The 15,234-nt window shown below is 40.0% G+C and overlaps 1 protein-coding gene across 3 annotated transcripts in view; it reads left to right on the forward strand.

Moving 5' to 3' along the window:
• KCNK2 (potassium two pore domain channel subfamily K member 2) overlaps window positions 1-14,545 on the forward strand; it is a 103,438-nt gene extending 88,893 nt beyond the window's left edge. For all 3 annotated transcript variants that reach the window (XM_068153463.1, XM_068153465.1, XM_068153464.1), the window contains one exon: window positions 12,075-14,545. In XM_068153463.1, the coding sequence (XP_068009564.1) occupies window positions 12,075-12,392 (318 nt within the window). In that variant the 3' untranslated portion in view covers window positions 12,393-14,545. The remainder of the gene's footprint in view (window positions 1-12,074) is intronic.
• Window positions 14,546-15,234: the final 689 nt, after the last annotated feature.

A 15,234-nucleotide genomic window follows, 5' to 3' on the forward strand; every position in this document is an offset into this window, starting at 1 on the left:
GTGTAGATAACAACATCTGACCTAGTCATCTACATTCCTTTTATAGTCAGTGGAAGGAAATGAGTGTTTCTAGACTGATCCATTTACATTTTTAAGGCATTTACTGTATGAGATGAATTTCATCCTTAAAGAGCCTGTTCTCTTCACTACATATGAATAGCCCAGACTACTGACTCAGTTTGGACAAATGGTGTTTCATTTTGGATGTCTTTCTTTGGAATTGAACAATATGGATCTAGCTTAAGACTAAGCCTAAAACTTCACAAGAAATAGCACATTCATTTCTTGTGGAAATTCAAGAGGCAATTGTATTTTTGATATTTATAAACAACTTAAACAACTTTGACTCATCTGAATCATCATTCAGCTTAATCTTGGCACCTAGTGACAGAGCTGTCACTCGTGTCTGTCAAAACAGAATTAACCTTGTCATGACGCATTATTGCACTCTCTATAACACATCTTTTCATTTTACTAGCTTCAGGCTAAAGGTGCTCACACAGCATCAGGTTCACAGCCTAAAGAGAATTTGAACCCATTTATCATGTTCCTTGAGACAGGACACTAAATGTAGGCCATATTCATGAAAAGAGGAAAACATGAGAGTACTCAAGTGAGAAAAGGTTTTAGTGAGTTGAACTGGCATGCCAGGCAAACAAACATCAGAAGTTGTTCTGTGAAGGTGTGTGACCAAGAAGAAAGAAGTTCTTTAAATGGTAGTGAGCTCTTAACCTATCTCTCACTGTTTTAAGAAGCAAAACCTGTTCAGTTAGAGATGAAGGTGTTAAGAGTAACTCTTCAGCCTGGTGAGCAGTGGCTTTTTACGAAGGTCTGAGCCAATTGCTGATGCATTGTGCATTGTTATGAATAAGATGTATTGAAGAAAACAACTGTTGGGGGTTTTCCTTTACTTACAGAAAATGAAAAAACACAATTGCCTTAGTTTTAAGAACTGTATATCCACAAGTTCAATGAACAGGTTACACTGACTTGACGTAAGTGTTCCTAGAAAGTGCTGAAGCATCAACAGTTGTTGTGTGACAGCAATTGTATGTAAAGTCCTTTTGTGAGGCAGTGATACATAGGGCTGACACAATTCTAGGATGTGCAAGCAGGGGATCAATGAATTTTTGTAGGGAAGTGGTATTACTGCTGCATATGTTATTAAAAGGTGCATTGCTAGAAAACAATCCCTAGACCTGTAGTTTAAACTTTGGAAAGAATGCAGAGGGCTACAGAAATGCCAAAAGAGCTGTCTGAAGAGAAGTCTGCCTGGCATTAGAGGTTTTTTCCTAGTCCACCCAATAACTATAGAAAAGTGCATTCATGAAAGAGTAGCTACATTCAAAAAGGTGATAATTTCTAATAATTTCTGTGAGATGGGGGAAAATATAAAAGTCTTTCTACAGTAAATACAGCCATAGCTCTCTGGTCAAATTTGACAAGTGACAGGACAAAAAAAAACAACCCACCCAAACAAACAAGCAACCAACCCCCAAACCAAAACCCACAACCCAAACCCCTCTCCTACATGGAAAGATGGGAGCATACTCTTCATAATGGCTCAGGAGTCTCAGAGATGTATTGAATGGTATTGCTGTCAGGCGTAGGTAGAAATGGCTGACCTGGTTTTGAATGCAGTTTGATCTTTTTGCTTCTCAAGAGACTGAGTATAAGTCTTCCTGTTGGTGTCCTCAGCTCTGCCCTAGCAACATTTGTACTACTGAGTTTCTGTATCGATCCCTCTTTTACAAGTACACTGTAGTACTATGTGCAGTAATGGATGCGAAAGAACATGTTGTTCTGAGAGTCAGAAAAACGAATCTGCTGATGATTTCTGACACTCTTTTTGAGATGTCTTTCTTCAGAGCTTTGTGTACTTTGGATGTGTAATGCCAGATTGAACACATGCAAGTGTAATACCTACATGGTTATTTTGGCGGGGTTTATATTTATATTACACCTCTTAGCTGGGCATATTACAGCCATTTAGAGACAGCTGTTTTGTTATTGCGTAATAAGTATCAAGTCCCAAAGTGATTCTGTTGTGCAGCTGATTACAAGAGATATGCTGCCTAAATGCACTTCCATGAGCAGCATGGCTCACTGTGCCTGCTGAAAGCAGGGGGCACCTTGTCTGCCAGTCCCCATACCTGGCCCTGCTCCTCCTTGTCTCATTGTGTGACTGGTTGGTTCAGGGGATGTGGAAATGCCTCCAGATTGGGCTACTTGCAACCAGGTAGTGGTGGCAAGAGCTGCTGAATATGCAAAAGTAAAATGAGCAAGTGACTTATAATTCATAATAAGAGAAACTGATTAACGAGGAATGAATTATAGCAGTGGCATCTCTTGGAGTTAATTGCCCTGAAGGTACATTATCATGTTTTACATGAGGAAATCTTGCTTTTAGGAGACACAAGATGTTACTGGGACAAATGTATCTGCGATTTAACTGTATTGTCAGAGTGATAATTAATCTGGTATCTGTTCAGCTCACATTTTCATGATTAATATTCCTGAAAAATGTACTTTCTTTTTGAAGCTAATATCTTGGATATTGTTAGGAAAAGGCATCAAAACATGTCAGTAATGCTGAGTATGTATGCAGTTGATAGCTGTTCTGTGGAGCAGACCCTAGACAAAGCCAGTTCAGCAGAATGCCTTTGCAATTTCAAGTTCTGTTGACACTGAGAAAGCTGCCCTACAGTCTTGGATAAAAGGAACTGAAGAAACTACAGAATGCTTTTCTCTACAAGGAATTAATGCAGTTCTAATAAGTGCAGTTCTAATACTAGTGTTGAACAACTGAACTGGAGATTTAATATTTCACACAAATATCACTTTAAGATAATTGATATTAGTTAAAAAAAAAATAAATTATACTGGGACTTGACCATGCAGAATCATAGAATCAATAAGGTTGGAAAAGACCTCGGAGATCATCAAGTCCAACCTGTCACCCAACACCTCATGACTAACTAAACCGTGGCTTCAAGTGTCACGTCCAATCCCTTTTTGAACACCTCCAAGGACTGTGACTCCACCACCAACCTGGGCAGCACATTCCAATGGCCATTAACTCTTTCTGTGAAGAACTTTCTCCTCACCTCAAGCCTAAACGTCCCCTGGCACAGCTTGAGACTGTGCCTTCTTGTTCTGGTGCTGGTTTCCTGGGAGAAGTTACAATGGTCATTCTTTACTTGGTGCCAAGACAAAAGGAAGAGTCCTTTTTTAAAAAATGTTCTCTTTAGCATACCTTTATAAGCTAAAAGAGTCCAATGAGCTTCTGAAAGAGTTGCCTCCTGTGGGAGAAAGTTGAGACAGTTGTTCAACTGCCTGTGGCTTGGGTTTCATTATGCTTCTAGTATAATTCTTAAAATGTTTGCTATTTCTGGCTGCAGCAAAGACATTGACTGTGTAGTGCAGACAAAATACATGCTGTTCCCCTGAATCACCTTAGACTCAGATGGTAGAGCTTTATGTAAACCTAAGTAGTTTCTTGTGGTTAATATAGGTGGATGCCGTTCACTCATCAAGGTGCAAGAGGGATTGGATGGCTCTCTGAAGTAGATGAAACAACTGAACAGAACAGCCAATTTTGACAGGAAAATGTCAGCAACATTTTTATCTTTGGAAGTTTATTAATAAAGCAGAACATTAGAGACTGAGATGATTAGGTGAATAACTTGTGTACAGCACTGAGACACACAAACATGCGGCTCTGTGCAAAGAGGTGTCCAATGAGCAATATTCAATAATAGTTCTGAGGCAGTACCTAGCATAGGAGTGTTCATATTTCTGGGGGGAAAACCAACAAGTGTGGTGACTGCTAGGATATATGGTTCTGGTTTTGTAGACGTGACTTTGGTTTTAATTTTGTACTCTACCTGGTTTTATTTTGTTGAATTAGACCATGATAGAGCAAAAGGACCATTTCTGTATCTACCATCTGCCACATCTCTACAAAACATATTCCCACAGCCGCCACCATGGATGTTCCTTCACAAAAAAAAAAAAAAAAATGTAAAAAAGTCAAAATTCATGGACTCTCTGCATTCCCATTGGAGAATGTGGTTCATTTCATTCAGGCATCTGATGTGCTTGTGAGAGTTATGTGAGTGAAACCAAACCGTTATTGCAAACCAGAATAAACTCACAAACATTACTTATAACCGGACTGAATAGTCCATTTCCAGTGAGATAGCATTGTTCCCAAAACATTTCTGACCACCATGGTTATAAAATACAACTATGTAATTTAAGTCCTCCTCCAGGAGATAAAAATTCCACAAACTAGAATCTTGTCCCCTTTAATAGATGCTTAAAACCCAGACAGATGTGTATACCAATGAGGGTAACCAGAAAAAAGAGATCACATACTGCTTCATTTGTGCCATTTACTTTAAAATTAATGTCTGGTAGCTTAAAGACCTGGTGTGGAATAGTTCTTTGCTACAGGGCTGAAGTCTTGACAGAATGAAAGAATAGAAGGTAGTGGTTAAAGCCCTGGGAAAGCTCAGCATAGGTACTTCTTTAGTGCTTGAGGTATTTCTACATTTAATTTTATTATTGGTTTCCTTTGCCTTTAAAGACAGGTAGAGCACAGGCTTCTTTAAATACCCAGATTATAGCACAACAGTGTTTGGGTTCTTACTAATACTGCTGTAATTACAGAAATACTAAAAGCCAGTTAATTGGTATGGGAATTTATTTAGTTACACTATTAATGTATAGGAAATGCACATGCTTCGATAAAAGTTGCTGTGAAACTTGTCTTTTTTTTTTTCCCCCTCTTCTACACTCCAGTCTTCTCTAGCCTATAGACATATACCAGCTCCATGGAGAAAGACCTTGGAGTCCTAGTGGACAGCAAGTTCTCCATGGGACAGCAAAGTGCCCTTGTGGTCAAGAGGGCCAATGGTATCCTGGGGCACCTCAAGAAAAGTGTGTCCTGCAGGTCTAGGGAGGTTCTTCCCCTCTACTCTGCCCTGGTGAGACCACACCTGGCATGCTGTGGTCAGTTTTGGGCTCCCCGATTCAAGAGAGACAAGGATCTGCCAGAGAGAGTCCAACAGGGAGCCATGAGGATGATTAGGATTCTTGAGCATCTCCCCTATGAAGAGAGACTGAGATCCCTGGGGCTGTGTAGTCTTGAAAGAAGAAGACTGAAAGGGGATCTCATTAATGTGTATAAATATCTGAGGGGTGGGTGTCAAGTGGAGAGGGCCAATCTCTTTTCAGTGGTCACAGTAATAAGGCAAGGAACAATGGATACAAACTTGAACATAGAGATTTCATTTCAACATGGGGAGAAACTTCCTTACAGTGAGGGTGACAGAGCACTAGAACAGGCTGCCCAGAGAGGTTGTGGAGACTTTCCAAACCCACCTGGACGCATTCCTGTGCAGACTGCCCTGGGTGATTCTGCTTTTGGCAGGGGGGTTGGACTCAATGTTCTCTACAGGTCCTCTCCAACTTCTAACATACTGTGATTCTGTGACAACCAATGTAGTGAACAAAAATTTGTGTCCAGCAGTAGCTCAGGTGGGCAGAGGTGGCATATGTTTGCCCAGAACTGCAGGAAAGTGAGATGGCAAGTAGACAAACCCTCCTATTAATACAGGGAATGGAGCCACCCCGGAGCTGCATTGTTAATCTCATCAACCCTCTCTGTACCTACTTCTTTCCTTTTTTTTCTATTTTGATTTTCAAGTGTGGCTTTGAGAACAATTTCTGTGAATGTTGGATGAGTTTCTTGAAAGCTAAGACAATGCTATGTACTCTACTCTGCTGCCTGGATAATGTGACATGTACATGCTCTTTTTAGTTATGTCTCTGAGTAGCATATCATGGAGAGGATATTATTTTTAAGTAACAGAAAAAAGTACATTGGAGAGGAAAAATGAAGCTGCAAACCATTTATGAGAAAGCATTAGGGATAAATGTTAGAAATTATATACTAAGGAATATCTAGACTCTTATGAATATCTGTAATGAAGATCACTTTTTGTGGTTTTTAATCTAAAATAGTCAGATGGTTATCTCCAGCTCATTTACTTTCTCTTGAATTATTTTTTCTTTCTTATTTTCACTGACATGACCATTGTAAAATGTATGAACCCTGGATGCCAAAGGGAGACAGTACAAAGTCTAGCTATGAAAGAGAAAGCTATATGCATTATTAAGAAACACATATTTTCATTTCCTATTTCTATGCTACTTTTTTTCTTGTTTGGTACCTAGTGGTTTACCTCCTTCCATACCATAACTTTCACATCACAGATCTGAGTTTCATTCAAGAACAATATATTTCTTTGTGCTCTGTAAGTAACATAGAATCATAAAATGAATAATGTTGGAAAAGACCTTGGAGATCATGAAGTCCAACCTATTACCCAACACTGCATGTCTGACTAAACCCATTGTAGACGAACTGCTCCTATTAGTGCCATGGTTTAGTTGATTAGATGTGTTGGATGATAGGTTGAACTCGATGATCTTGAAGGTCTTTTCCAACCTATTCTATTCTACTCTACTCTACTCTACTCTACTCTACTCTACTCTACTCTACTCTACTCTACTCTACTCTACTCTACTCTACTCTACTCTACTCTACTCTACTCTACTCTACTCTACTCCATTCCATTCCATTCCATTCCATTCCATTCCATTCCATTCCATGTCTAGTCTATTTCAATGCTGGGATTTTTCCTTCCTGACGGAAAGGAACAAAATTAAGGCAAAGCTAAGTTAGATAAATGTGCATTCCTTTTGATTTATTTAAGGATGTCCTTCATTAAGCTTTTGAGTTTTTCTGTTAGACCACAGATGCATCTTAGTTCAAAGTACAGATTACACATGTAAAAGCTATGGCTACATGGCTTGTGCTGTGCAGACCACACTTCATAGGATGAGCAGTCTTCCTGCATGGTGGGCAGCTCTCTTTGGATATCCGCTCTTTGGATATCCACTGTGAGCAGAGTGACCAGAAAGATCCTCAAACTCCTGACAAGTAATTAGAGTAAATATACTGAAGAATGAAACAGGTACTTCAGTATCTTCAAATGTGTTCTCTTCCCTTCCCCGTCCCCGTCCCCCCCCCCCCCCCCCCCCCCTTTTTTTTTCTTTGAAGAGAATCACAGAACTGTCAGGGTTGGACGGGACCTCAAGGGTCAGCCAGTTCCAAACCCCCTGCCATGGGCAGGGACACCTCACACTACAGCAGGTTGCTCACAGCCACATCTAGCCTGGCTGCAAAAACCTCCAGGGATGAGGCTTCCACCAACTCCCTGGGCAACCTGTTCCAGTGTCTCACCACCCTCTAGGGGAAGAATTTCTTCCTCACATCCAATCTGAATCTCCCCACTTCTAGTTTTGCTCCATTCCCACTAGACCTATCACTACCTGGCACCCTGCAAAGTCCCTCCCCACCTTTTTGTAGCCCCCTTCAGATACTGTAAGGCCACAAGAAGGTCTCCTCAGAGCATCAGTAGCATCCCCATGGAAATGCATTCTGGGTTGTGCTGTTGGCCTGTCTCCAAGCATGGAGCTCAGCTAGACAATGAGAAAGCTAAAATTTGGCGGTGAGGCAAATGGATAGAAAGTTTTGGTTTCAGCAGTGATGCTGGCTGAGAGCTAAGTTTAGGCCATCATTAATTTAGATAGGTTTTGACAGGAATATGTGAAGGAATGGCTGCTTAATGTCCATGTTTTTCCCTATTTCTGTCAAATTTAGTATGTCTGACATTAAATTATATTGGTGCTAATGTATATGCACAGTTGGAGAACTGTTAGGTCATTGGGAAAGCTCATGCAGTATTTTTTTTTTGATGTATGATTGAAAACAAACTCCCAGAAAAATCAAAAGTGACTTTATCAGGAATGAGTAGACACACTTCAAAATTGTTCAGAGGCTATTATTCATTATATCCTAATAGAGTAAATGTGACATTTGCACCACAGGTAGACAGAGATACCTTAACATAGACATTTAGAGATCTTACTAGAGATGACCCATGGTTTTTGAGACACCCCGATGGGGCTGTCAGATATGATGCATAGTGTATGGGATACCAGGCCCATCTGCAGTGGTAACTGGAGGCCAGACAACCTGTGCTGGGCAAAGAACTGACTGAGCACCCTTTATTTGATAGAAAATATCTAGGGTTTTTTTTGTGCTGAAGCATGCTGTACGGAATATTTACTTGTGTTACTATTAACATATTTCATGAGAATTTGTCATTGATACTTTTCTGGTCTCTGTAGCAGTAAGCTACTGATTCATAAATATGTAATAAATTTACTAGCTGATGATATTTGGAGTGCGATGTTCAAAGTTTAGAGCTGATACCCCTTGTGAAATATATCTAACACCTTCCAGTCTAATTTGGACTAATTGGATGAAGTTGTTTACGATGAGGTTGGTGAGACACTGGAACGGGTTGCTGAGGCAAACTGGGGGTTCCTTTTCTCTGGAAGTGTTTAAGACCAGGCTGGATGAGGCTTTGAGCAACCTGGTCAGGTGAAAGATGCCCCTGCCCATGGCAGGGGGGTTCAAACTAGATGATTTTTAATGTCCCTTCCAACTCAAGCCATTCTATGATTCTGTGTGGAGAAACTCAATCCCTGAGCTTGGTTTGGGACTGTCCCCCCAGTACCGGTGGCATTTCAGTTCCCTGAAGTTTAGGAGAGAGCAGCAGCACCAGATTATTGCTGCTTATTGTATTGCTGAAGTGCTGTCACTGTTACATGTTCCTATTAATTTTGAAGTATTTCATCATTCAGCCTTATGTAAAAGTACTTAGTTGTCAATAATTTATGTGAAAAAGAGGCATTGTCCTTATGTCACACTGCCCCCAACTATGACAGCTGCACAGTCTACAGAGCTGTGTGCTACGCTGTGTAATAAGGCAGGAGAATTGGAGAAAAGTAAACAATTGTTACATTAGCTGGGTATGTTAAGAGTTTTATGGAGCAGAATAGGCAACTGGCATTTCAATCACTTTGCATAAGACATTTTGTGGCTGTCAGCCCCTAGATGGAGGGGAGCTGTAATGCAGTGTGATAAAATGCTATACCCTGAGGACAGCAATAATCTGAACATACACAGAAATGTCCCTATGGAACTCAGAGGGATCAAATTAGAATAGCAAGTTGCTTATGTACACTGGTAGTGAAAAATTGCTCATTTCTTTTCCTACAACCTTTTGTGCTTGAGTCTGTAAGTGCTGTGGAATTAAGAGTTTTATTCTGAAGAAATAACATTTATTTGAGTGCATTTCAGTTCACACAAAAGCTAGGGTCTGAAAGCAGTAATTTAGGGCACACACAGCCCACACAGCACTGAACTTCTAGTTTCTCATGCTGTGCAATTACTTCTGTTTTGCTACTAATGCATTTCAGTTCTGCTTAGCAATAGAACTGCATTTTGCAATTTTTTCTAATGATTTTGATATAAACTGAACTCATGCCAAGCAGCATCATAGCTCTGGTCTACAGGCAGATAGAACTGAGTACACCCTGTTCATGTTCCACATCACATTAACTGGAACATGAATCTACCTCCAAAGGAATATTTAATGATGTTCTTCAGCAGTCATCAGATATGCTAACAACCACCATTTTAAGATTCTCCTGAATAACTTATGTGCACAAGACTGAAAATATAGCAGCTTGCCCTGTACAAGACAGGTTCATCACTAGCATGTGGCAAGGGAATTCGGAACCTGCCCTAGGGATTACATAGACTTGTATTCTTCAGAAGCATGGCCAGGTGTTTTTTGTTTACTGGTAAAACAAGAGAGAAGTGGGAACTGAAATTGCTAGTAAAAGGAAGGTTAAAAAGCATGTAGGGAAACAGTTCAAGATGCTTGTAGCTTTTAGTTGGCTGCAAACACACAATTTTAAAGCTACTGATTTAATAACACCCCCTGAATGTGATCAGTTGCAGTGCCAGAGATGGGTGCCTGAGCAAAACAACTGCCCTGGCCAAATGCTTATGCAGTTGGTGAGGGATACAAATGCGTAGGGTACAATAGGAACCTATACACTCTCTCTTTGCTCCCCTGAATAGAAGCACGCTCCAGAACCTGAGCTGCCTGTCTTTAGTCAAGCTGGGGAAAAGGCCAAAACTGCCCCAGGCTGTGCAATAATACTGCTTATCATATTTTTTATTACTTGTTTACTAAAATAAAAATATTGTAGCAGCTCAAATATTCCAGCATTACAGATTTCATTGCTTTCAGATCTGAAGTGCAGTGTGTCTGATTCTAATTGCACAATCTAAATACTAACAATCATTCAGCTGGGTGAGTCCTCTGTGTGTTTTACAGATAACAATCCTGGATTAGAAAAATATATATAATGGCTCCACATTAGTCATCTGTGTAATTCACTGAAGCTGAGATAGATGTAATAAAATGACCTCTGGGTAAAGAGATCTTTTTGTTTTGTTTCTGGAGGGGGAAATTTTCCCTGAAACCCTGTCGCTCCTGTGTGAGCTGATTATTTTCTACCTCCATTCTATTCCTGTTTTCTGCTGCACTGCAAAGCATGAATAAGCCCATGACCACTTTTCTTTGATGGTTTACCTCCCTTCTTCCTCCCCCTCCCCCCCCCCCCCAATTTCTCTGTGTTGTTTTTTATTTCTGTACTCATCAAGTCCAAGCTTGCTTGCCAATGATTGAAATTCTGGACTGAGCAGTACTAGTTAGACTAATTTATTTAAGTGGGCTAATTCTTCTGAAATGCTTTGCAGCTATATTTATCAGCAGTCTATCTTCCTTGTGCTATACCTTCCCACTATGAAACTGCCTACAAAGCAGAGATTTAAAGGGAGACAATCTATTTCCTTTGCAGCTATAATGAGATAATCTCTTCAAAAGGTGCCTCCTTTAATTAATGATGTAACTTGTTTAATATTGTAACAGTAGTTTGGTTGAAGTACATCAGCAAAAATATAAATAGCATACAAAAAACCTACAAGGCCTTCGCTCATTTCAGACTAATAGCTGGGTGAGCTGCTCAGTCTACCTCATGCTGTATCTGAGGGACAGACAAGGACAATTTGGGATTCTCTGCCAGCAGCTGCTTTTCCCCCTCTCCTCAACCCAACCCTCAGACCCTGGGCTCATGGGATGGTCCAGTTTTCCTAGTACTGAAGTGCTGAAATGGTGGAAAGCAGTTTTAAGAAATAAAAATTGTGGTAGTTGTTTTGTGAAAATGGATCAACCTTTGCCATAAAGGCCATCAATGTAAGGACAGAGAGAGAGAAAAGGAACTGATTCGGTAGCAGGGATCTACATGCGTTGATGAAATGGCACAACCCAGCACCTTGAAGCCACTCTGACTGGACATCTCCACATAGCAGGGGAAATAGCCCCTTCCAGCTGTGTGGTAAGTGTACAGCAATGGCAAACATCATGCCACATTTCTTCAGGTGTGATAGGTTAACAGCTCTCCAAGTTCCACTCTACAGTTGTCTTGCTGCTTTTTAGTATGCCATTTCAGTAAGCAGACATGTTGCTGACAGGATGGAAACTGTTGCTGTGCTGGTGCTACGTTTGAGCAAGCACAGAGTAGAGAGAATATAAGCAGCTGACATTTTTCTTTTTTAAAAAAAGGCTTTTCTGTCTAAATTTAGAAAATATTTTGCCAAGTCTCCCAGGGATCTTTCCACAGACAGTAAGAGCACTTGCATATAACCCTGCACCCGAGTAGCAATGCATAACACAGCCTGGATTGCTGGGATTTCAGCAGCCCCTGACCAGCTGGGTACTGTGCAGATGTCAGTGTACTGCAGCTTCCCTGTATTGATGACTGCCTATAATTAAAGAAAAAAACTTTAGCAGAAAGTATTTTTGTTGAGTTTTTGGAATTGTGGTTAACTCTTTAGTAGTGTGACCTTTCTTTCTTGCTTAGTTACTATTAATGAAAGAGTGAGTCTGTGGCATAAGAAATCTGCGCTGGCAGCAGTGGTAACTTCCCAGTGCAAAGGTGTATTGTGGTCTTGTTGGGCTTTTGATCCCAAACAGTGTCTAAAGACTTTCCCCCTCCCCCCCTCATTTTTGCTGCAGGTGGGGGAATTCAGAGCCCATGCTGCAGAGTGGACAGCCAATGTGACCGCAGAGTTCAAAGAAACTCGAAGGCGCCTGAGCGTGGAGATCTATGACAAGTTCCAGCGAGCAACCTCCATCAAAAGGAAGCTCTCTGCAGAACTCGCTGTCAACCACAATCAAGACCTGACCCCTTGCAAGAGAACCCTGTCAGTCAACCATCTCACCAGTGAGAAGGACATCTTGCCAGCTCTAACAAAGACAGACAGCATTTACATGAATGGTTTGACTCCGCACTGTGCAGCAGAAGAGATAGCTGTTATTGAAAATATTAAGTAGCCATGACTTTGGATCCCAGTCCTTGAGAAGCTCTTGGCTTAGACTAGCCATATACCATTTTTTCCTCCACCCTGTTGATGATAAATGCTAATGGCATTTTATATGTGTGCATGAGTTCCACAGAAACTACAGTCCAGAGTTACCATCACATCTCTTCAAAGACACAAAGATGAATGGCACTTCTGTTATCGAAAGATGCTGGAACAAGGAATGTCTTCTGCCTTTATCTGCCCAGACTGTTTTTCACTACTAATGTGCCATACGGCCTCAAGAATGAATCACACTCCTTTATGTTAACAATGTAGCTTTGAGGGATCAGTCCTTTAAAATTTCAGGGTCTACCTTACTGAGCCTAGGAATGGACCGTTTCTGGACTACAACACATTTGTAAATGGCAAGAAATTCTTATGCAGCCTTTTACCTAAGAAATTTTTGTCAGTGCCTTATCTTTTGAAGAACCAGAACCTCTACAGTTCCTGTATGGTTTTTCTTTGGTTGGTGTTTTGGTTTTGTTTTGGTTTGGTTTTTTTTTCCTCACAAGAAGTGTATTTCATTTGAGCTTTCATTCTTCTTGAAATGATGGTGTTTTAATGGGTGTCTGTGGTGAAGATACCAACCAGCATGAACAAATGCCAAAACTCAACAATCATCAGATGATATTCTTAGCTCTAAATGTAAAGGCACTGCAGTTTCAGAAGTTGCAAACACATCCCCAAGAAGCGTTTTTGTTTTACTCAGGTTCAGCTGATACTTATTCACACTGACATGCAGAAGTTGCTGACCTTCCTGGGGTCTTACTTTTTGCAGCAAAGTTCAGCATTTTTTTTTTTTTTTTGTCACTGTCAGATGTACCAAAAAAACCCCCAACAAAACAACAACAAAAAATCTGCAGTGTATCTATCACTGAATTATTTGATAGATGACAAGCAAATAAAAATTATTATCATGAGGAGGGGGAGGAGAGGCTTTTAATTGCTGTATCCTAATTACCACATCCAGAGAACAATGCAGAAAAATATAGCAATTTTTAATGAGCATAATCCTTCTGCCAGATATTTGCTCTATGAAAAGGATTCTTAGCTTCCTCTTTAAGTCAAGTCACACCAGACTCCATACGATATTTTACCCAGGAATCCTGCTGGAGCGCTTCCCCTAATGTCACATAGTACAGTGGATGCCTGTGCCGGGGCGGTGGCTAGCATGGGAATGCAACTGAAGCTGGTATCACTGTGACTTCCTACATTTCAAATAGAGATGGCTCTGAATATGAGTGCAGGCATGAAGAAGAGCTGACAAATAGCACAATCTGAATACTGATGATTGTTCAGACTGGATAGGCTGACCAACAGCAGACCTAAAACAGACTATGGGTTTTCTTTATCGGTTTTAAGACAACACATTGATTTTGTACTTTCTGTTTTGCTTATAGATGTACATGACATTCAGAAGAAATGCAGGATGGAATGGAGAATTTTGTATAATTTTTTTTTTCTTACATTAGTCTGTTGTAACCTGGCTGTACATAAAATGAATAGAACAGGCCTTAAAGAATAATTTAGGCTCTGTGTAAATTAAAAACAAAAAGGAAAAAAAAAAATAAGAATGCTGATTGGGCATGATTCAAGTGGCAAATCTTACAGCATCTCAGACCGTTAGGTAACATGCAAGATATGAATGTTAATGTTTTTTGGATGCTTAGCTTGTTTTCTAATAAATATAAGTTAATATGTAAATTCAATCGATTCAGTGTAAATATCAGTCAATTAACATTTACAGAGAAGTATGCTTTTAAAACTAAGGAAGTTTCATGACACAGCACTGAGCAATGCTCTTATAACAAAGACCCTTGTCTCCCCAGCACAGTGTTCTGAATGTCTGCATGGCAAGTGTTCCTCTTGCCATGCATAAACTGTGAATTGTAATGAAAAATAAAGTTTTTAATTAAAATAAGCTTTTTTTTTTGAATCTCCTGCTTGCTACAACTGGAATGCTAAGGAATAATTTGTGAAACTGATTTTTTTTGTGCTTTCATTGGTTACAGAGTATATAGCAGTTTGCCACCTGCTTTAATTTAAGCTGGTTTAGCAATAAAAGCTTGACTCACCCAGCACAGAAATAATTCTTTTTCTTGGTATTAAAAATAATGCTCTTTGGTTGATGTACCTGAAGTTGTGTTTCTTGCTATTTTATTTCAAACACTTGGCATGCTGCAGTTTCTCCTGTCATGCGCTGCAGAGCTGATGGCAATTGGGAGGTGTGGGGAGCTCTGACCTTTCTTCCTGCTCGTTCATTTGTGGCTGCTGGTAACCTTCTGCTGAAGTATGTAAAGAAGCAGCTTGAAGGGCAGTAGCCTTTCACACCAGAGCAGTCATTCTGCAGTGAATAGTTTGCAAAGGTCTCTTTGGGGAATGATATCCCACAACTGTGTGGCGTTGTTCCAATCTGATCTGCGTGGGATGTGTCTCAGTGTCTTTCGAATCAGGATTATAGAAAGGAACTAGCAATGTTTAATGCTTATTTTTTTTTTGATGCTCAGAGATGAGATATCATAGCTTAAACCCTCAGATCATTCTAACCAGTTTGTTTCCATTTACCAGCCTATAGCATTGAGTGTCTTGTGTGGTTTCTTTAATTTTAAAGAATTTTTTGGGCATCTCAGGACTGGCTGAAAACTGTGTGTTGTTTTGAGGCCCTGTGACAAAGTTTGAGATATTTTAGATTTTATTTAAGGCATTCAGCATTTTTTTTAAACCTTTCTATATAATCTGTGAAAAGAACTCCTGTTATTTTATGTATAAAAGATATTGTTTCCTTTTTCTTTTTTTTTTTTTTTCACATTTGC

Source organism: Melanerpes formicivorus, unplaced genomic scaffold (genome assembly GCF_026170545.1).
Source record: "Melanerpes formicivorus ecotype bairdi unplaced genomic scaffold, bMelFor1.0.p_v2 SCAF_26, whole genome shotgun sequence".
NCBI lineage: Eukaryota > Metazoa > Chordata > Aves > Piciformes > Picidae > Melanerpes > Melanerpes formicivorus.